This window comes from Sycon ciliatum, chromosome 4 (genome assembly GCF_964019385.1).
Source record: "Sycon ciliatum chromosome 4, ocSycCili1.1, whole genome shotgun sequence".
NCBI classification, from domain to species: Eukaryota; Metazoa; Porifera; class Calcarea; order Leucosolenida; family Sycettidae; genus Sycon; species Sycon ciliatum.
Genome location: NC_088646.1, coordinates 19,772,949 through 19,793,887, shown reverse-complemented (window position 1 = coordinate 19,793,887; position 20,939 = coordinate 19,772,949). Strand labels below are relative to the sequence as shown.

At 49.4% G+C, this 20,939-nt stretch overlaps 2 protein-coding genes across 2 annotated transcripts; both read right to left on the bottom strand.

The window, feature by feature from the left end:
- Nucleotides 1-8,041: 8,041 nt before the first annotated feature.
- On the bottom strand, nt 8,042-11,819 carry LOC135814897 (uncharacterized). Its single transcript, XM_065328095.1, has one exon. It carries the CDS (start codon nt 11,606-11,608, stop codon nt 8,852-8,854), a length of 2,757 nt encoding a protein of 918 aa, XP_065184167.1. The 5' UTR covers nt 11,609-11,819; the 3' UTR covers nt 8,042-8,851.
- Nucleotides 11,820-13,559: 1,740 nt separating this feature from the next.
- Nucleotides 13,560-18,868, bottom strand: LOC135814892 (uncharacterized). Its single transcript, XM_065328089.1, has 2 exons — nt 16,025-18,868; nt 13,560-14,741 (listed from the first exon to the last, which is right to left on the bottom strand). Exons 1-2 carry the CDS (start codon nt 18,341-18,343, stop codon nt 14,148-14,150), a joined length of 2,913 nt encoding a protein of 970 aa, XP_065184161.1. The 5' UTR covers nt 18,344-18,868; the 3' UTR covers nt 13,560-14,147.
- Between the last annotated feature and the right edge of the window lie 2,071 nt (nt 18,869-20,939).

Here is a 20,939-nt window from a genome sequence, read left to right as displayed (position 1 = left end):
TAACCATGGACGTCCATAGCGTTACCAGCCCAGCACACTCCCAGCTGTTTGCGGATGACATCCTTCTCGACACCGCAAGCAGATCCGTAGCAACCCTAAATCAAGTCTTATCAGTTGCTGTGTCAAACTTGGCTGACTACCTACACGGGAAAGGCCTGGTCTTAAACCCTGACAAGACGCAGGTCTTAGCCATTGAGGCATCACGCCGTAGTACCCTGGAACTCAACGTTAACTGCAACGGGACGCCTCTCACCCAGACCACCACTGCTCGCTTTCTGGGCCTACAGATCGATTCCTGTCTTCGGTGGGACGCGCAGGTCTCCAGCATAGTACGTAAAACTTCCCAGAAGCTAACCACCCTGAGAACCATCCGCCCGTCGCTATCTGAACGCCAGTCGCTCCTCTTCTATTCTGCCCTTATACTTCCTGACATGCTTTATGGATCAAACGCGTTCTTCTCTACCCTCACGGCTCAGCAGCGGCACCAGCTCACTGTCCTCGACAAGCGATGTGTTCGCTGCGTAGCCAATCTGCGCTTCCCGTCCCATACCACTCCTATAATACACTCGCCTTTCCCTGACCCCTGTAATTGAACGTGCCAAATGCAAACTCCGTTTCCTTATGCACCGTGTCCACACCAGCAGCATCAGCCCTCTTCTGAAAGATAGAGTAGCCCTCCAACCTCCCAGTAACACCCGTGGCAATGACAATTGCAAATACGTTGTTCCGCTAACTCGGCGAACATCTGGCGACAGCCAACCATTGGTTTCCGCCGTGAAGCTTTGGAACACCCTGCCACAGGAACTCACGTCCACTCGTCGTCCAACCCCGTTTAAAAGATTGCTGAAAGTGTTTTTCTACGGTTAATATGGCCGAATAGCACCTCCCTCTGGCATAGGTCCTCATCTTCCTATTTCTCCCTGATTGTTACTTCGTTCGAACTTGACTTGTAATTACCGGTACAAATACTTCCTTTTGACAGTTTTCTCATTTTCGCAAGTGAAGCTTTATCGAGCCACACTTTTTATTCTATCGCCATCAGGGAGTCGTATAGACCCGGGAGGCGACACGAGGCCTTCCGGGCCGACTATGATTGACTCGCGGCACTTTCTCCCACTTTTTCCTCAGATATCCCCGGTGCGTGCCTGGCCTGAGTTATAAACCAACTGATGTACTCCGCGTACTTATGCCATGGGAGTCGAGTGCACTCCTTGGGGAACTAAACGGACTCGTGCAGGATCGATAGGATCGTGGGAAATCGTAGCTCGAAAAGAAGAAGAAGAATGAACTACTTAGTTGCATTTGATGATCGTGATGGAGGCAGAGAGTGCTGCTGATCGCGATCCAGATCCGGGTCAAGAATCACCTCCTGATCCTAAGGAAACCTCAGCTGACGTAGATCTACGTTCTCTTCGTGTGAACGCTCAGTCTGTGTTGGCTTGGGCCACAGGTATGGTTTGAATTCTAATTTTCTATGTTATTATATTTTTCAATTTGTCTTGAAACTTTCAACCTTGCTACTTAGCGGCTTCTGATCTGGTGCACGTACTGCAGAAAAAGTTGCGAATATTCATGAATTGGAAGAAATACTTGTGGGTTGATAGAGTGCAGGACTTGTTCAATGGTTTCTACAGAGCGTTCCGAATCCCAGCCGCTAAAGACCCACAGAAGGCAAGAAGCTTGCGTTGCAAAGCTGCTGTCCCGCCTGACTGCGGAGAAAGAAGACTCGTTTATGGTTGTTCTACAGCCGCTGCTGACGTCCATCAGCTCTGTCCTGCTCCCAGCAGCAAATAAGCCTGGATTACAATGAGTCGTGTCCCACCTCCGGTGTGAACGATTTCCTGACGTCAAGACGAAGTGGGGTCAAGTCATGGGTGTTGCAAAGGAAGCTGTCACAAGATGAATTGATCCAGTATTGAACGGTAGGTTTTGTAAAGCTGCTCTAGCATTTGGATACTATAAATTATAACATTAAATTATTACTTGTATTCACGAAGCCATGCCCTAGACGTGCGACATAGCGTGCGTCCATGTGTATATGTGTGCGTGCGTGTGTATATTGTGTGCGCGCTTGTGCATGTCGTAAAATCCCGCCAGGGCACCCCTACCTCCGCAACCATTCGAGTAGATCCATTTGGGGAGGGGCGGATGGGCGAGTCCTGCTTGCCGCATTCAGTACTACATGAAAAAGTTCTCACCCTACGAAAACTGTGCGTGCGTCTCGTACACCCAACAAAAGTCAAGAGCTGGGAGTCGTACAAACCCATCAAAACCCTAGGGTGTGTGCGCTCTCTGGTCAAGAGGGTGGGAACTGTTGCGTACATTTCCAACCAGGGTCGAGGACGCGTCTGCAGTACAGTACGACCTCACACTTCACATAGGCATACGAGGATACAACTCTATTGATAGATAAGATAACGTGCTAGTAGATCTCTGCCATGCCAAAGTTGCATTCAGTAGAGGTAGTAGTCTCTGTCAAACGTGTTTGCCATTGGCTCACGGCACTTGTAGCAGCTGATCGGACTATGCAAATGGACTCCCAGTCCACATTAGCTGGTTCTTGAGATGCTTCCGAAAATATACCATGGCACGCACTTTCCACTGTTTTTACATAGGGCCGGAAGTGTGTTGTCCTGAGCTTGCCACGATACTTTCCGATCTGTCCATCTCCTCTCTTTGTTAAGTTGGAATTATTTGAAGAGCTGATGGCTGGTAACTTGCTGGTCAGCTGGTAGGAATACGTTTGCAAGTGTTGCTGCTGATTTGTACATTGAATTGCCGGAGTGACGTGGCCTTGAGTAGTCTTCCCCAGCAATGAACTGAAGAGTAGCATGCGTATTGAATTCTCTTGTTGCCGGTTCATCGGTCCCTCTCCATGACACCGGACTAGACTGAATTACTGGCATCCCTTCATCGGCCTGCTTTTCGCCTCGAACTTCACGAGTCTTGAAATCTGGACCCAAAATAATAAAAGTGGGACTCAATTGCGCAGTTCAGACGATGAATTGATGCAATAAGGGGTCATCGCAAAAGTGTTTAGTCATCCCTGAAAAAAACATCATTCATTTCGTACTCGGACCCCCTCTCCACCCTCCGAAATGAATGGATGACGAAAATCGCATGCATATACATGTGTATGCATAGCGTCAGTCAACAGAGATTTTAGCTCCCCCCCCCGGAACGATCTTCGTTTCAGGGACGACCAAAAACTTGTGTGACCACTGACTTTCTTTCTCTGCTATCAAGCAGTATGCAGTATTTGTAACAGTAATTACTTGTCTGTGTCATGTGCATGCATTGTCTTATTTCCTTTTTAAGGCTACAGCACAACCCAGAGAACAAAATGTACGTCGCAATCAAGCTATGTCGTTGCCATCTTCTATGTGCCATGCGTTACCTGATGTGCCAGCCTGCTATGTCGGATACCGCTAACCATGCATCGACTAGGCGCCAGGCGCGAACTGATGGTGGTGGTAGTGGTGGTGGTGGTGATGAGAAGGAGAGCTCTGTGCAAGAATAACTTTGCAGTTTAGAGAGCGTGTCTGGGCAGGCGTGTATTTACCGCCATATTGCCAGGTGTGTATTTACCACCGTATTAATCAACCATGCGCTACCTGATGTACCAGCATGCTATATCGGACACCACTCACCCTGCGTCGACTAGGCGCCAGATGCGAACTGATGATGGTGGTGGTGGGAAGGAGAGCTCTGTGCCAGAGTAACTTTTCAGTTTAGAGAGCGTGTGTGGACAGGTGTGTATTTACTGCCGTATGAATCCACCACAGTACGATCAGCTGACGTTATAACTTATAAGGATGATCTCGTGCAGCGATATGATGATATTTTTTCAGTCTTTTCTAAGGACTCTCCACTGCAGCGTTTTCGTTCCACTCGAATATGGAAACGCGGAAGGTTGTTAGCACTGTGTTGAGGCAGCTATTGTTGACTTTATTCGGAATTAATTCTGTTGTATTTGCACACATTCCTGAGTGCATTGTATTAGCATCCAATGTGTGTTATCTGTGCGAGCTTCTAACCTTGTGAACATTCACCGAAGGTTTGGTTGGCGGCGCACAAGATCTTACGGGATGGCTCTTGCGGGCTCTCAGCCCTGCGTTTACTGCATAAAACATGGCAGAACAGTTCAAGCTTCAATTTAGGCCATTTCCTCACTCTGACTCCCAATATTTCACATGTGTAATAATTATAAGTATTGTAGATCCCTGGGACAGCGCCATTTTGTTAGCCAATGTTAGTCCTGAAGAAAAATTGACTTCATTGTCCTAAAGGTGAGAACAAATTGGGACTATTTGTGAAGGAAAACTTTGGAAAATGCAATTTCGAATGTAAGTCATTTCGTTTATCTGGATTCGTCCAATATTTCACAAATGTGCAATATGAGTATTGTAGATCACTGGGACAGGGCCACTTAGTCTGTCAAAGTTAGTCATGAGGAAAAAATTATTTCATTGCCCTAAAGGTGAGAACAAATTGGGACTATTTGTGAAGGAAAACTTTGGAAATATAATTTCGAATGTAAGTCATTTCGTTTATCTGGATTCGTCCAATATTTCACAAATGTGCAATATAAGTATTGTAGATCACTGGGACAGGGCAACTTAGTCTGTCAAGGTTAGTCATGTGGAAAGAATTTACTTCATTGCCCTAAAGGTGAGAAAATATTGAGGCAATTTGTAAAGAAAGGATTACCTCATCTTAGGTGGTCAAAGTGCCTCAGAGTTCGAGTGGCAGTGCAAAGCCAGTGAGTAAGCCAGTACAGTGAACAAGTGAACTCCTCAGCGATGGCCACAGATGGCTGTATTTCGGCAATGGAGATCGAAAGTTTGACCCGTGACAATTGTTCTCGAAAGGACGAAGACTACGATTTCTCGCTATGTACGGATTTCCCGCGCGCTATGACCTATGGCTATGGCTATGTACGGACTTGTCCCACACCGAGCAGGTCGTAATATTTTGAATCGTTGAGTCGATCATGGTTGTGCACAAGTGATGCGCGTGTCGCCTCCCGGGTCTATACGACTCCCTGATCGCCATCATTAATGTTGGGCATCAATGTCCGTTTGGTTTGCGATGTAAAATAAAACTTCAAACAAACATGGCCATGGGCATGGGTCCTAGTACAGAGCCCTGCGGCACACCACATGTGCACAGTACAGTTCTGCCCAGTCGGGAGCCCATACGAACGCGTTGATGGCGCCCAGACAGATGAGATAGTCCCGAAACCATTTCAGGGCTGTGCCGGAGATAGTAGTTAGTTCAGAGTTCCTGATGCCAGTGATGGCAAATAGAAGACATACATGTTCATTTGCAGAAACTGCCCCGCATTGAGACCATCCATTCTAGAACTAATCCATTGCCAATGAACATGCTATAATATGCGGGTACATACTAAATACTAAATACGCTACTAGTAGTACATGTACGTGTACGTGTACATGTAGGTAGCCAGCTAAAGACTCGCGTGAATTATTATTATTATTATTATTATTTATTCTTCTTTTACTAGGGAATTCCCAACAGGCGTCAGCGCCTTTTTACAGGGAACCCTAGGTATAATTTGATGGATGAGCGAAATTCAGCTGGTGAACTAGACATGCGGCAAGCCGGTGGAAGTGTATTCCACCTGGCAGCGCCCAAATAAGAAATTGCACTAAAGCCATATCGGGTGTTAGCGGGGGGCAGAACAAGAGCAGCAGAGACTTGGCCACGGGTGGTGGCTGCAGTGCGAGCACCATGTCCATGGGCGCGCAAGGTAAAGCGGTCTCGCAGAAGAGGACTAGCAAGTCCATTCAGGCAGCGGTAAACAAATACATAGGTTTTGAAGTTGAGGCGTTTCTCAAGGGCGTACAAGTTAGTATGACTGTATAGAAGAGTGGTGGGAGTCATTCTATCCAACGAAAATATTCTCTTTAATGCTACGCGGCTGGCAGTAAGAAGCTTGTCATATAGGGTTTGTGATAAGCAATGAATATATGCAGTGCTGCCAAACTCAAATGTGGACTGAATGATCGATAAATGACCAGTGCTCTGCGAAAACCGACCTTAGGTGCTATTTTGGCGAAATTGAGTTTGTGCTGGATTGTTGACCCATGACCCTTTCTTCAACTTCTGGTGAAGTTTTAGGTGGATTGCATACATATTCAGTTAGATACAATGACAATTTCTTTGCACTTTTCCTTCAATTTTTGGAGGAAAAAATAGCAAAAATCCAGGATTTTATGCTACATTTTGGAACCAATGCTACGAGAATTCAAGCAGGATAATTGCAACCAAACTTTGCAGAATAAATCTGTATGTCATAATGCTCAAAAGGAAAGGTTTATGATGGCATTGGATCTTCCTGTTGTGGAGATACACATTCTATCTCTGTTCTGTGGATGGTGTTGCTCACGAATCTGGTGGAAGAGGTATTTGGCTATGTTTGAGGATATGCCAGCCGGAGTGATGCGTAGAGGCAGGTGCAAAGTAGTGAAGAAGCTAGGATCAATGCCAGGTTGAAGGATATTGATAGTTTTATCTGGTGCTGGTAGTTAGAACATCTAGTTATGTCTACATCAGCCGCACACATTGTTTCGTAATCAGTGATATCATGGCAGTCTCTTTTCCAAATCTTGCCAAACGTACTGTATGCAGCTTTGCCACCAGGCTTTGTGAACGCCTAGTGAACCAGCTTCTTCGTAGTGATACTGGGCAAATACATGTAGGTTGGTACTGGCTTGTTGTGTCCATGTGGAGCCGCAGGTTAAGGGAGGCCATGAACTATAGCATAATACTAGCATAGCATAATGCTCTATAAAATGCTTCAGCTCCACAACATCTTCCACAGGCAGTGCATTCCAGAGTTCTGTGTTGGACTGATTTCACTTGCACTGACAGCAGCCTGTAGATTTCAGCACCCAGGGCTTGATCCTGGAGGCACACACAAAGACTTCCTGACATGCATGTACATGACTTCCACACCAGCCACTGACTGTACTTCAGTAGTTCAGAGTAGTATTGTTGAGCCCCATCTATCACATCTCCCAGCATGCTGGACGCGCTGGGTAGCCTCACCACGTCTCCTGAGCACGTCTAGCTTTCCGCCTACACACAAGCAGCGATCTGTCTTGATCAGGACCTGCGCTGTGTGTGCTGTAAGTGTAAGCAAGGTTTCAAGTGTCACGCTCTTGAAACAGCACCAGTGCGGAACACCTACAGCGCTTGACAAACTTGTCACGCGCCTCCTGGATTGTAGACAGTACTTGAACCGATTTTTCTTGGTCTGCACTCTGTATATTGCCGGCATTGAGGGGCTGGGCTGGTGGCAGAACCGACGCCTGATCGAAATTCTCTTCCGCATCACCGTCCAGCTCGATCAGCATTACGTCCTGCGATTCCACATCCGACTCTCCTCGGCACTGCTGTCATCAGAACTGCGATTGGACCAGGCCAAAAAATGACTATTCATCGTGAAGGAGTTCGGCTAAAACCTCTGGGGAGAAGCCCACAGCAATTATTTGAGCTAGCGACCGTCTTCTGCTTCGTTCCGCCATGACTCTCACCTTGTAATCTTCAAAAATCGACAGATCGTGACGTTTTGTTCTTTTTCTCGAAAAAATTACGAAGCACCTAAGGTCGGTTTTCGCAGAGCGCGGGTCAAATAGAAAAGTCGTTTGCCAAAAATGCTGATATTCTGCTTTGCATGGACAAATGCTCCGACCTTCCTATTGACAGTTGCACATACTGCATCCACTTGGGTTGAGAAAGACAGATGTTCGTCAACCAGTATTCCTAAGTACCGAGCGTAAGCAGATGGGGCTATGGAAGTGCCCCGGCAGTTGACTGCGGTGCCAGGTGGCAGCTCCTTGCCCGGTCGCCTGAGCAGGACAAACTGAGTCTTGGACGGGTTTAACACCAGTCCCTTCTGATCTAGGTAGCGATCCAGAGCGGCAAGGTCAGCACTCAGCTGGGTTGTGATGATCTGGATGGACTAGGTTGATCGCTACCCCACACTGCCAATGCCAGCCAGACCGTTCACCAAAATGCACCAGGTTTGCAGTCTTCGCTGTAAATTATGTAACATTCTAGTTTCCGTCAGTGTAAACAGGAAGTCGTGAAAACCCGGGCTTTCACGACTCACTGGTGTAAACCATCCTGCGAGGCTCAGCATAAACACGTGACCAGGATTGCGGCCTCAAAAGGAAAATAATAATCTACCAAGAGTGAATAGGAGTTAGCAAATGGAGCTGTGCCGGTCTGCCTGAAACACAGAGTTAAAAAAAAACAAGTTCTGATATCAAGCTGTAGGAGGTGTCCAAGCGGATTCTGAAGTATTCTTACTCTGGGAAAAGTTAATTGTTGCATGATAGATTGATAGTACATGTGTCTAGCTCGGTGCCGGTGTATGCAGATTTCTAAATCATGGCTGAAACGCTTGCTAGGATAACCTATACTTTGTTTGTGGTGTACGGTCACGAAGCATGTACCGAACATGCAAGTTATACATGTATTCTCTCAATACTAGCGATCGGAAAATGGTGTATTTTAAAAGTGAAAATGGGCTCGTGCCTACCTTGCATCCACCTATAAAATGGCTACAGAGCAATGGACAATGTGTTCGGGCTACAACGGCATAATATTATCATAATACATGGTAGTCCGGAATAGGTTGATGGAATGGCATCTGTAAAAATAAAAAATAAAAAAGATTGTTTGACCGCGGCACGGTGATACACAGAATCGATACCAAAAAGGCACTGGCTAGTTGAGAAGTAAATATGCTAGTGAGTTTGAGTGAAGTTCGGAGCAGGTTCAGCATGCAATCAGGCGTGACCCGCTGAACATTTTCCCCTTACTTGTTGGACAATGTGGTGTAGATTTTGGACAGCGGTCCCTCGGCCAGCCGCGTGCGCATGCTTCGATGCCCAGTGCTGTTGTCCTCGTCGATCTCACCCAGCGGCGGAGGAGTGTCCATGCACAGCGACCAGTTGCCAAAGTTCGGCCTCCGTTTCTGTATGTGACCGAGTGTGAAGTGTCCAATCAGGCAGACCACAGCGGCCACGGCAACGATGATGAACAGGCCGCCGACATTGGACAGCTTGAGCGCATCCGTGTCGCTGGACTTGGCCTTGCACGGGTCGTTCCAGACGAAGCGCCGGTAGTACAGGTCCTCAATGTACCCGGAGTCCCAAGCGTTCAGAATGGCGCTGTTGATGCGGTTGCGCATCGGCGAGCTGCGCTTCAGGGCAAACGCGTACTTTTCCTGATGGAAGCTGTCGCCGCTGATTGCCACGCTGCAGTTCTGCAGGGACAGGTACTTTTGCGACGGCTCGTTGTTGATAAACACCTTGATCTTATCCGACGTCAGGGCACCAACGGCCTCACTGTAGCCAATATCAACGAGTTTGTTCAGGTGCTGAATGTCCTTGAGGTAGCGCCACGTTGCCGTGCCAGCCAGCGCCCCCACCGGCTCATTACCAACCTGTTGCAGAGTGCTGTAGGGTAAGGTGATGTCATTGTCCAGTAGGAACGACGTCATGTTCGCCGTGAACGCGGCGTTGATAACCATCACGATGAAGCAGGCCACGATCAGGTAGAATCGGCCGTAGTTGCTCGTGATCTTCTCCGCTTTCTGTGTGGAGTAGAACGTTGAGAAGGAGACCCACAGCGTTTCGGCCAGACCGGGAGAGACGTGCCGCAAGTGCCAATGTTCCAGGAAGTATAACATGCCACCAGAGAAGATGAGAAAGAGAAGCAGCATCAACCACACGCCGTAGCTGAACGGGTCGAAGAACTGCCACAGGCCCGAGCCGGAACCCGAGTCCGGTCGCTTGACGAGTATGCGATAGTTGCTCTGGAAGAAGGAGCTGGTGAAGTCGCACACCAACTCTCTGTACGCAGTCACTGTGATATCACCTATTGCCATGTCGTAGATCGTATCCGGGCGGCCGACTCTCTGCACCATCTCATCCCAAGAGTCGTTGTTCAGATGAAGTTCGTACTTGAAGTTCGCCTCTTCTGCAAAGTACTTGAGCAGATCGATGGCAAAGCCTGTGAATGCCGCCGAGCCGGTTTTGTTGGCATCGTAGAATATGAAAGGCTCGTCGTTCCGTGGTACGAGCACACGCAAGGTCTGCCCTTCGCTGGTGTCTTCGTCGTCCGGCGGTTGGAACCCGCAGCCATGCCACTGAACGGTGGGGGGCAAGGAGAGCTTAAGAATATCCGAGCTCTTCCACGAGGCCACGTTCGTGACATTGCCGTTACACTCCGCATTGAACACGGAGTAGTCGGAGTCACGAACCACAGCTCCATCGACATCAATTCTCACCTGTCCCGACGGACCGTTCTGTACGCTGTCGCTCAGAGCACTCAGTAGGTCTGAGCCGTTCACGAACGTCGGCAACTGGAGCTGGCCGTTGATGATGGGAGTGGTACGGAAGTCAAACTCGGTGCTGGCTGGTTTGGTAGATAACGTCTTGTTCAGTGCAATGGCATAGAGCATGGTGGCATCATAAGTCAGCAGGGCATACGTATTCACCGTGTTGTTCTCGTCGCTTTGAAATACATCCGGGTACCAGCGAGCCACCTCCGGCCAGTTCTGCCGCAGGTTCTCCATGGCCGACGAGCCCCGTTGGGCCGACGAGGCAAGGTGTGTGAAGAGCACGCCCTCGAACAAGCTCGCTCTAGCCGTGTCGTTGGCGATGTATGCTTGCAGCTCTGCACGTTCCATGATCAGCTCGGCAAACAACCAGCCGTACGTTGGTCCGACCAGGCCTGACTCATTGGCCACCTGCAGGACATCAAACATTTGCTTGTCCCACAGGAAGTTCACAATGATTCTTGTCCGCAGCTTCTTGATGTTGTCGAACAGGTCTTTCTTGATTTCGCTTGTTCCTACCTCTGGTGGAACGAACACTGTGGTGAGAATGACAATGCCATTCCGTCGTGCCAACGCGCTGAACTGCTGCGAGGTGCTGTGGCCGTAGTCCGTGTCCGTGACTAACAAGGCTACTCGCTTCCAGCTAAGCGCGTTCAGAATGTCGATGATAACCTTCGCCGTGTGCGTGTTGTTGCAGCAGATGCGCCGCAGGTACGGCATTCTGTCGTTGCTGTCCGGCCCGGAGCCCTGCGTAACGTGAAATGCCGTGGTGAAGGCGGCAGGTGAGATGAACGGGATGTTTGCTTTGTTGGCCAGCGGCGCCACGATATCCCCGATGGACGTCCACATTGGTCCGATCACGCCGGTCACATTATTACCTGCCACCTTCAGAGCCGCCTGAAACGTTGAGAACGGATCCAGGCGAGCAGGCAAGCTCAGAATGCACAACGTGCGCTTTGTGCCATCAGAAGACACCAGCATGGATGGGTTGCTGTTGACTTGAAAGGCCGCGAGACGCACTAACGCCTCCAGCTCAGTGCCTATATCGCCTCCACTCTGCATCAGTACACCCAGACTAACGCTGCCAGCGGGAAAGCTAACGGCAGCTTCGGTCGAATTCGCGAAGCAGTCTTTCTTCACGACCGTAACTTGAGCCACAACAACATTGGGAGCGCGTGTGGCAATCGTGAAAAGAACCGATGCCAAGATCAGAACAAGAGGGCGCTTCATTTTCACTTCGCAGTTTCAGAACCATCAATGAGAACCAGCGAAAAGGTGTTGCTTCAGCAGTCTGTGAATCAAAGAGACCAAGTGGCATTGTGGGCAGGTACGGTTGCTTTCTGACGACCATCTTTCGTTGTGTGGATGTGCATACCTTTGGTATTGCACACCGTCAAGTCATGATAGACCACCGGACTCAGCTCAGCAGATCAGGAGTCATGACACTGCACTGACCTGTGACTGCGTGCGTGTTTTGGAGTACCGGGACGTGCAGTCTTTTGCAGAGGCCCTGCTCCTGGATGAAACGTGTTCAAGCTCGGCATGCCTCCACACCGTTGGTTTTGCATTCCGAAATTCGGAATGCAAAACCTCACTAATACTAGTAATACTCCGGAGAGATTCGGTGTCACAGACAATGACAGCGGCTATTATGTAACACCGCGCGTCTGGAAACAGGATGTGGCACAGACCTTTCTCATTCGTATTGCAGATCTACGAGGTAAGTAGCGTGAGACTCAGGCCACATCGCGGTGAAAGGTCTCATGGATCGCCAAGGGCTCTTCGAGCGAGTATCGATATCAGCTGTTTGCATCATCAAGACCTGATCCACGGTACGGGCGGGGCTGGTGCCCGAGGATCGTCTCTTCGTAGCGGCTCTGGCCGGATCAGATGAGCACTTTGGCTTGAGGCAATGTGAGTGTGACCCATACATCTGGCGATCACATGCTGGCAAGGGAAGATGATACACCTGGGTTACATGGGTGGTTTTGCCTGCTTGGCCTGGCGCCTAGCGCCTGTCGATCAGCTGCCCGTCGGGAGCTGATGTGCCAGAACTGAAGTCAAAATACAGTACGATGGAATGCTAGTACAGTGCATGTCAGTGGGCGCAAACTTTCTAAAAGAACGGTTCGTGTACATCATTACATGTCACGCGTGACGAAGCTTCTTCCTCGAAATGACCAGAAGAAACGGACAACAACGACTAGCTTAATTCAGGGGCGTCGGAAGGTATTTTAGTGTGGTACGGTCAGCCATCTGAAGTGCAATTTACTCGTGGGGGAGTGGTGACTGAGCCGAAATTTTTTGGAATTTTAGATCCCAGATCAATGTATTTTGTTGATTCCCGGGGTATCTGGGGCAAAAAGTGGTACGGTCAATACCGTAGTGACCGTACCGTGTGCGACGCCCCTGTAGTTCTAACAACATCTCACTCACGTTGCCCTGCGCCGAGGCACTCAAGGTCTCTTTGCTGGAGACAAACATCATCGAAACAAAGTTACCAATCACTCTCCGGCACTTGCACATGTATCTTCAGGATACGGAATAGTCACCTAGTAACAGACTACCAGTACTTGCATCCTTGACCTAGCTTGGTCATGCACGTAGCGGCAGGAACACAACGACAACGTGTACAGCTGGTAGTAATATTCAGACATCTCCTGTGGCAAAAAGTATGATTGAGGGCTGGAGAATGTGCCATCATGGCACGTCTCGCATTATAGCATTACAAGTGAGAGTTGCAGTGCAAGTAACTAAGTAAACTAAGTAGTTACGGATATGAATGGCGCCGACACTATACAGTACACCTTTGCTAGCACATGACCATAGTGCAAACACTGAAGCGGCAGGAAACGTCAAAACGAATACAATCCATGTCTCAACGGAGTAGAGTTCAGCTGGAAACCAGTAGCATAGATCTAAGAGTACAACACAATAAGATAGCTAATGTTGCAGTGTTAGACGAAACATAGCGAGGATAGAGTTCAAAGTACATACATGTAGCGGGGCTGCTGCGCCGTTTGCCAATGGGCCCGGGGGGGACACCGTCACGGATAATGGACAAAACTGCCGGAATCGAAACTGTTTCAGGCTCACATGTGATGTATGGTGCAAAGGCATCAAGCCCACGATAATCTCCCATCCTCCCGGTATACACTACACTACAGTTACAGCTGCTGTATCTTGTTATGTACTTCAAAGTACATATACATTTCATAGAAAACACATGATCCCATAGATGTTGAGCCAGTGTTATAATCAAAAAATAATAAAAATCAGTATTGTACAGAAGTAGTTCTGCTAAATCTGGTGAACGGGACAATAAACAACTTTCAAGTATGTTCAACATTCTAATGGTATGTGTCCACCCAACTACTGTACTCTCAACATTCATAATGTTCTAAAAAATTAAAATAATAAAGACTGCATTGAATACGGCCGGAGCAACACAAAGCTGTAGGCTGTAAGCAGGGACAGGGAGCGGCCATTCAAACAATGTGTTCACGTAGATAGTACATGTGTATGGCATTCTTCTATTACAGTGTGCATTCAGTGCATGCTCTGCGCGTGGCATAATAAACGAGTTTGTACGTCAGTGCAGAATGCACCAATATTGACTTGTTGGACTCCTAGTGCTGAATCTTTTGCCATGGCTTCATCATTGGGCACAGGAAGTGTTGTGAGGTTCTTACGGTATAGCTTGGTGCTGGGGCTGACTGCGGTGTGTTCAATCAGGGACCTGTACACTGCAGTTGCCCACGCGCATGCCTTATACCTTTGCGACGTCTGGCACCAGCAACTCCCTCGAGTCCTCACTGCCAGAGTGCTGGGCGGTGAACGGGGATTGAATGGTGCCACCATTGTCCAAGCCATTCGCGGCATTGACCTCTCGTAGCTGGAACAAACCCGAGGCTGCGGAGGATGGCCGGGATTCAAATGCTGCACGACTCCCTGTTGAGTAAGGCTGCACGTCTGCTACACCAGAATCACCCCGCGATGAGTCGGACTCGAGCAGTGTTGTGCTGGACTTCTGACTGGACCTGGTGGTCACTGAACTGGCTTCATCGGCTATTCTCGCGTAGCGACGCCTCTTCTTGGGATAGACGAAGAACATGTAGATCACCTTACCAGCCACGCTGAGGACAACCGCAACGCCGACCAGCAGTGCCAGGGAGGTCAAGTCCTTGAGCGTCAGCGGCTTGATGTTGTCAATGCTGGTCACTTCAGAGCAGGTGCTCGGTACATACTTGGAGAAGAGCTGTGACACCGTTCCATTGGAGAGCATAATGCTGATGGCACGGTTGACCTCGTCCAGCCATGGCGCGTCCTTCTTGGCAGCAAACGCATATTGTTGGGTGTAGGTCTGAGCAGTGAGTGAGCAGGCCGGAAGAAAGGGAAACGACAGAAAAAGTACAAGTGACCATCAGTTTCTGGATTGTGTTTGTATATTTACAGGGATGAATTTACTGTCCTATTTTTGCATAGCAGTTTCTGCTACTACGTAGTACTTCATGAAATCACAATTGTGTAGCAGTCTTTGATTTTGATTCGCATTTTTCTTTAAAGGTTGTGTGTTTAGTACTGTTTGCCACCATGATTGTCCTTCTTGAGAGTGATACCTGAAAGCCCATTTGCAAAAAATTACTGAAGGCACACATGGCATACATGTGCACGCAGATTGAGAGTACCTGCACCACGTACACTGCACTGTATGCACGTAACCGTTACTTGACAGACCAGGCTAGGCATGGATAGCCTGTATGAATCACAATTTTCTGAGAGAAACGGGGACTTTTGAGTAGCAGTAGATCAATTTTCGATACAGGATAAATGAGCCCATTGCGCAATGACGTAATTTGTACCAGAAACACCCCAGACAGCCACCTCGGCATGGTCGTCTGGGGTGTTGAACAGTGCATTCCTGATCCCAGTGTACTCACATGCATTACTCACACCTTCCATATTTGGCAATGCGCAATGGGCTTATTCATCCCTGATATATCCCATGGTGCTTACAATGTTACCTCCACTAACTCCTGCTAACAGTCTGTTTTCAATTCGCTGGTCATCGAGTTGACTGTGTGCACCAGATTCGCCAGCCTAGTGTACACCATCATTTCAAAGTCGGAAACTCTCAGGTACACACCTCTACACTGCGGTACAGCAAGGACAAGTACTTCAGTTTGGTGACAAATGTGGTTAAATACTTGATCCAAGCGTTGGTCAACAGGGTGAGGTGTGCATTATCATCCGCTACAGGCTCTACTCCGACAAATACGGTATTCGAAACCTGACGTACCGGCAGCGGACAAACCCGTGTTAATTAACTGATGTACCCACAGGAAACCATCTGCTGCATGATTGTGTTCATTTAGACCCAATGCTGCTGTCTGAGGGTCACAGATCTCAGTCAAGGGATGCTATTGGCGATATCTATGTGTAATGAAATAAGCCTCTTGCACGGGCAATCACAGAACATGATGTCACTGACCTGTCACAACAACTAAAGAAAAATCAAAACAATAATTATTAGAATATACCCCCCTCCCCTCGGGTAGATTTGGTTCATTAAACTAACAAAGCAACAGGAATTCTGCAGAACAAATTGTACAGACATGAGCAATATTCACACAGAACTTTACTTACCATTCTTCCCGTTACATAAGTGTCACAGGCCTTGGCAGCTACGCCTTCCAGCAGTGGTATGTCAGATATGAATGCCGCTATGTGGCCTGAGCGCAACGCTGCCAGTATCGCCTCATCGCCGGTAACCGTGCGCACCTTGCGCAGGCCCAGCTCCTGCGTAACATAGGGATAGATAGCACCGCCGTATGCCGCACCCACCCACACCGACGGCAGGTCCGCAAACTCTTCCACCGACCTGGTACCTTCGCGCGTTGAGAGGTAGTACGAGAGCTGAGCGGTGTACGCCGCCGAGATAATGAGCACCACAAAGAGAACAGTACCACTGAAGAGTCTTCCCATCGGCGCCTGCAGTCCATCTGTCTCCTGTGTGAAGAAGAAACTGCTGAATGAGTAGAACATAGAGTCAGATAGCGGCACACCACTATTTTTTCGGAAATTCACACCGGCAGGGTCGAAGTAAATCATGAGAAGTCCGACTGCAATAAACATCATGAACAGGACCAGCCACACTTTCCAGCTGAACGGTGACACGAATGCCCAGATGCTCGACTGGACTTCGGTCGGTCGCAGCACCAGCATGCGCAGTCCCGTCAAGTACACGGAGCGTGTGAAGTTGCAGGTCTGCGAGCGCTCCTTGGTGAGCGTGATTCCACCGATGGCCAGATCCCACTCGTTGCTTGTGTTGCCGGCCAGAGCAACCATGGCCGTCCAGCTGGAGTACGGGTACAGATAGAACTGGTAAGAGAAACCGGCCGCTTGTGCCGCTCGTCGCATGATGTCCACCGCGATGCCCTCGTACTGGTCTTGGCTGTAGTTCGACAATGGCTTGCTGTTCTCATCACCGGGACGCTCGTCTTCGCCAGCTATGAAGCTGAACGGCGAGTAGACTGGCACGAGGATTTTGAGAAAGCCCCGCAGCAACACCCTGCCCGATGGCACCTGCATGGTGTTGCCTGGCCACATCACTTCCTTCTCTGCGTCGATTGTTAAGCGCGATAACGGAGACCACTGTCCGATCAACACGGCAGAGCCGTGCACGATGTTGACGATTTCAAACCGCGAAGACTGCGGCGTGTTGAGCAGGGAGAACCGCTTTGACAGGTCGCGTTTCTCCCCCGTGGTGCTGGTGAAATTGATGCTGGGAAGTCGATCAAGAACGCACGCTGATATGAACGTCGGTCCCAAATGTACTTTGTCCAGCAGACTGCTGGACCTGACCATACCGGCAGTGTTCAATGTCCCATTACTACAGCAGTCAGCCACAGCAGCGGCCAAGCCCGAGACAGCATCGTACGCATACATTGACAGCAGTGATAAGTTGTCTTTGCTTCCTGGGCTCGTTGGCAAGTGGAGCATCTGCTGGAAAGATTCTCTCGCGCTGGCGTGGACTTCCGGCCTGAGCCACAGCATGCCGTGTAGACTCTCATTTCGCAGCTTGGTACTGAGCAGATCCAAGCCGTAGCTGTAGTCCGTGCCGATCCAGGCAAAGCTGGACGAGAACAGACCCAGCTGTTTGGCTGCTGTGAGAACTGGCTGCATGTGCTCCATGGCCAGGTTACAGATGATGATCTTCGTCCCCACGCGTTTCACCTGTTCCAGTACACTGTACACATGCTGTGACGGCACATCGCCAGTATAGTCAATGTTGCCAAGGTAACTGACGTTTATACTCTTCTCGGCAGCCAAGTCGGAGAACATCTCTCGAAAACTCACGCCGTAATGGGTGTCCGAGTTCAGCAACACCACTTCGGTCCAGCTGTAGAAGCCGATAAGCTCTACCACTGCCAGCGGGAGCTCTACGTTTCTTGGATACATTGTGTACAAGTTGGGAGTAATGCCCTTGGTTAGACTTGAATCGCTTGCTGCAATGCTCAGCATGGGCAGTCCAGTCACCTGGCTGACTGGTGTGAGTGCTCGCACAGAGCTGGACGACACCAAACCCAGGACAGCGGCGGTTTCGCTGCCGTTCCGCGCTTGCACGGCGCTCACCAGGCTGGCAGTGGTCGACCAGGCGTCCCGGAATGAATCAATGATCGACCCGATCACAATCTGGCATCCAGTACCGTTCAGTCGCTCACTGTTGCTGTGTTTGATGGCCAACCGTACGGCAGCAATGACCTGTCTTGAGACAGGATCTTCGGGAACGGGCAGCACTACCTCCACCGAATAGTTTCTTGTCGCCAATTGACCCGGATCACCGGTGGGCTTAGCAGAACACGGCTGGCATGTCAACATTATAGCCAGCATGATTCCAGCGACCAGTGCGACTAACTTCTTACAACCCGCACCGGGTATCCGACACATCACGCCCGCGTTCATTTGTTCAAGGTACGGTAGTTGCGTCCGCTGAACGAGGAAACTTCGGCGATAGAATCCACGTATCGCTAAAATAATACTGCTGTCGATTGCTCTCCCGTTCAACCGAATAGAAGGAAAGGATCTGGGGATTCGGTTCTTCAGGTCCACAATGCACCGCTCACAGCTTGAGTACACCTCTACTCACCGGACCACCTCTACGCCGCCAACTGTCATTCACTGGAGAACGCACCTGTCGTCGGCTGTCGATGCTCGCTGCGTTTCTTCGTCTGTATGTCATCGACACCACGCCAGGACAACTACATGTACCGTTGCTGAAAATCCAGAAACTTACTATTCAGCGGCAATACGGCGGCAATATTGTGCGTTTCTCGTCCGTCGGAGCCAGACAAGTCGGCTGTCCCGAGCGTTGCGGCTTTCTCGTCAGAGGACCGAGGCCGGGTAGACGGTACGGGTGGGCCTGTCCATCAGGCATCTGCCGAAGCGACGTAAGTCCCACAGCGTTCCGTCGACGCGTCCCTGCAAGCCTGGTAAGCTAAGGGCAGGTTTTAGGCATGTGCAGAGACTCAGAGACTGTTGGCTGTATAGTGTTGCCGTAGGTGCGAGTGAGCCAGGGGTCACGGGCGCCGGGCGACCAGGTGACATAATGATACATTATTTTCTGAAGTGCTCGCATTGTAATGTTCGGTGACAGTCACCAGCCGTGCCCTAGTGCTTTTACTGACGAATGCAGATTTGCAGGACTGGTACTGGCACTGACTGTCGACATGTCGTCCATGAAGATGTACAATCGTCATGTAGTTACACATGACTGTGCATACTGAGCATATTAAAGTCGTGTCGAACAGAGAAGTATCGTATCAGCACATACCAGTACAAAATCACGTTAGCCCCTCACCCTGCACACCGCCATGACACAGCCAGGGCCTGTAGGCCAGCTAGGGACCTCTTACAGGTGCTAGGAGGTGATCATAACTAACTTTGACAGGCACATTCTCTGGTGACACAACCAGTCTTCACCTAGACAGTTGACAGTTGTCTACTAGTACTACGCTCAGCCCTGGTTCGGACACTGGGGCCAGTGGGAGCTCGTACGTGTTCAGTGCATGCACTACTAGTGTGCACACTGCCTGCACACTGCCTGCTCAGCTGGGCGAGGCCTGTCCATTTCGTGTAATGTCTAATGCCCCACGGGTGTCATTAGTCCCTTCACCTAGTACCTCTACCTCTTGCCCGCATGCCGTGGACCACACAAGCACATGTGACAGGGCTTCATATTCTTATACATGTGCCGGTAATTTTGTATATTTTTATACTGAAGTGCACAGTCCAGCAGAGAACAAAATAATGGTGATAAGACTCGCGATTCGAGACATACTAGTTTTAAAAAAAAAGTAAATTATCGTATCCGTTCCCGAAGGGAACTCACGACGGCCGCTAACACCCGATAAACCCTAGCGGCAGATGCAGCGCCTAGCGGTGGGCGAGTAGGCGAGCAAAATTGCACTACATGTAGCCAGTATACTAGTATGGTATGTAATGCAAGCTAAGCCTTGCCTGACAGGTAACATGTTTTCACGGTGACAGCGTTGACAAGGCGAGGACACACTGTATGGGAAATAGTGCTCCTGACCACAACCATAAACCGGTTGGTAGAGTCTCGGTCTTACGACCATTTGAACCGTATGGGGCAAGGCCCCGGTTCAGACCCTTATTATCTTTCTAGGGGGCGGAGGAAAATTCCCTGATCTCGCAATCAGTACTTGGGAGATGAAATCCGGCCGTAACTGGCACAATCCTCTGACTGTGGTTGCCTGTCGTTGCTCCTTATTTTTTTGTTCCTGTCTGTGTGGTTTTGGGGTCTGTAATTTCGTTGTGTCTGCGAATTTGTTTCGCCAACTAAGGAGCAACGACAAGCAACCACACACCACACACACACACACACACACACACACACACACACACACACACACACACACACACACACACACACACACACACACACCTTGTACCACAAAGGTCAAAAAGAATGGTTTCACCAATTATAGAAACATACGTTGTAACGCTGCGTTTCATGCACGTAGCTAAATGCTAAGGCAATCATCAGACAACTAATGCTTTTGTCGCGGGATAGCTTGTTCTTATTGTGGGGGATGCGCATGTATACGCCATGTATACGCCCGTCGCAAGAGAAGCACGCAAATCTGCAAATGCACTGGATGTGCACCCACAGATTTTCTCTTATAGCAACGATAGCGAACAAGATCTGAATGAGACAGATCAAGACTTGCGCCAGATAACTGTCTAATCCACAACTGGCGAAGCCATGTGAATCGACCACCAATGCACACCTGGTCTACACCACACGGAGTACATCGGCATAAAACGGCCAAGACAGTTACCTATGCACACCCTACACTTGCTGGGGTAACCAGTATAGACAGCACGCTGCTTTGATAGAAGCAGACACTAGATGCACTGGTACCTTGAAGTGAAATTGGAGTTACTTTACCAACCAGCCTCGGCTACTGAGTACTGGGAACCCAGAGCCAACAGACATACCAACAACCTCAGCCATGAAAGCTATAATAGTAAAGAC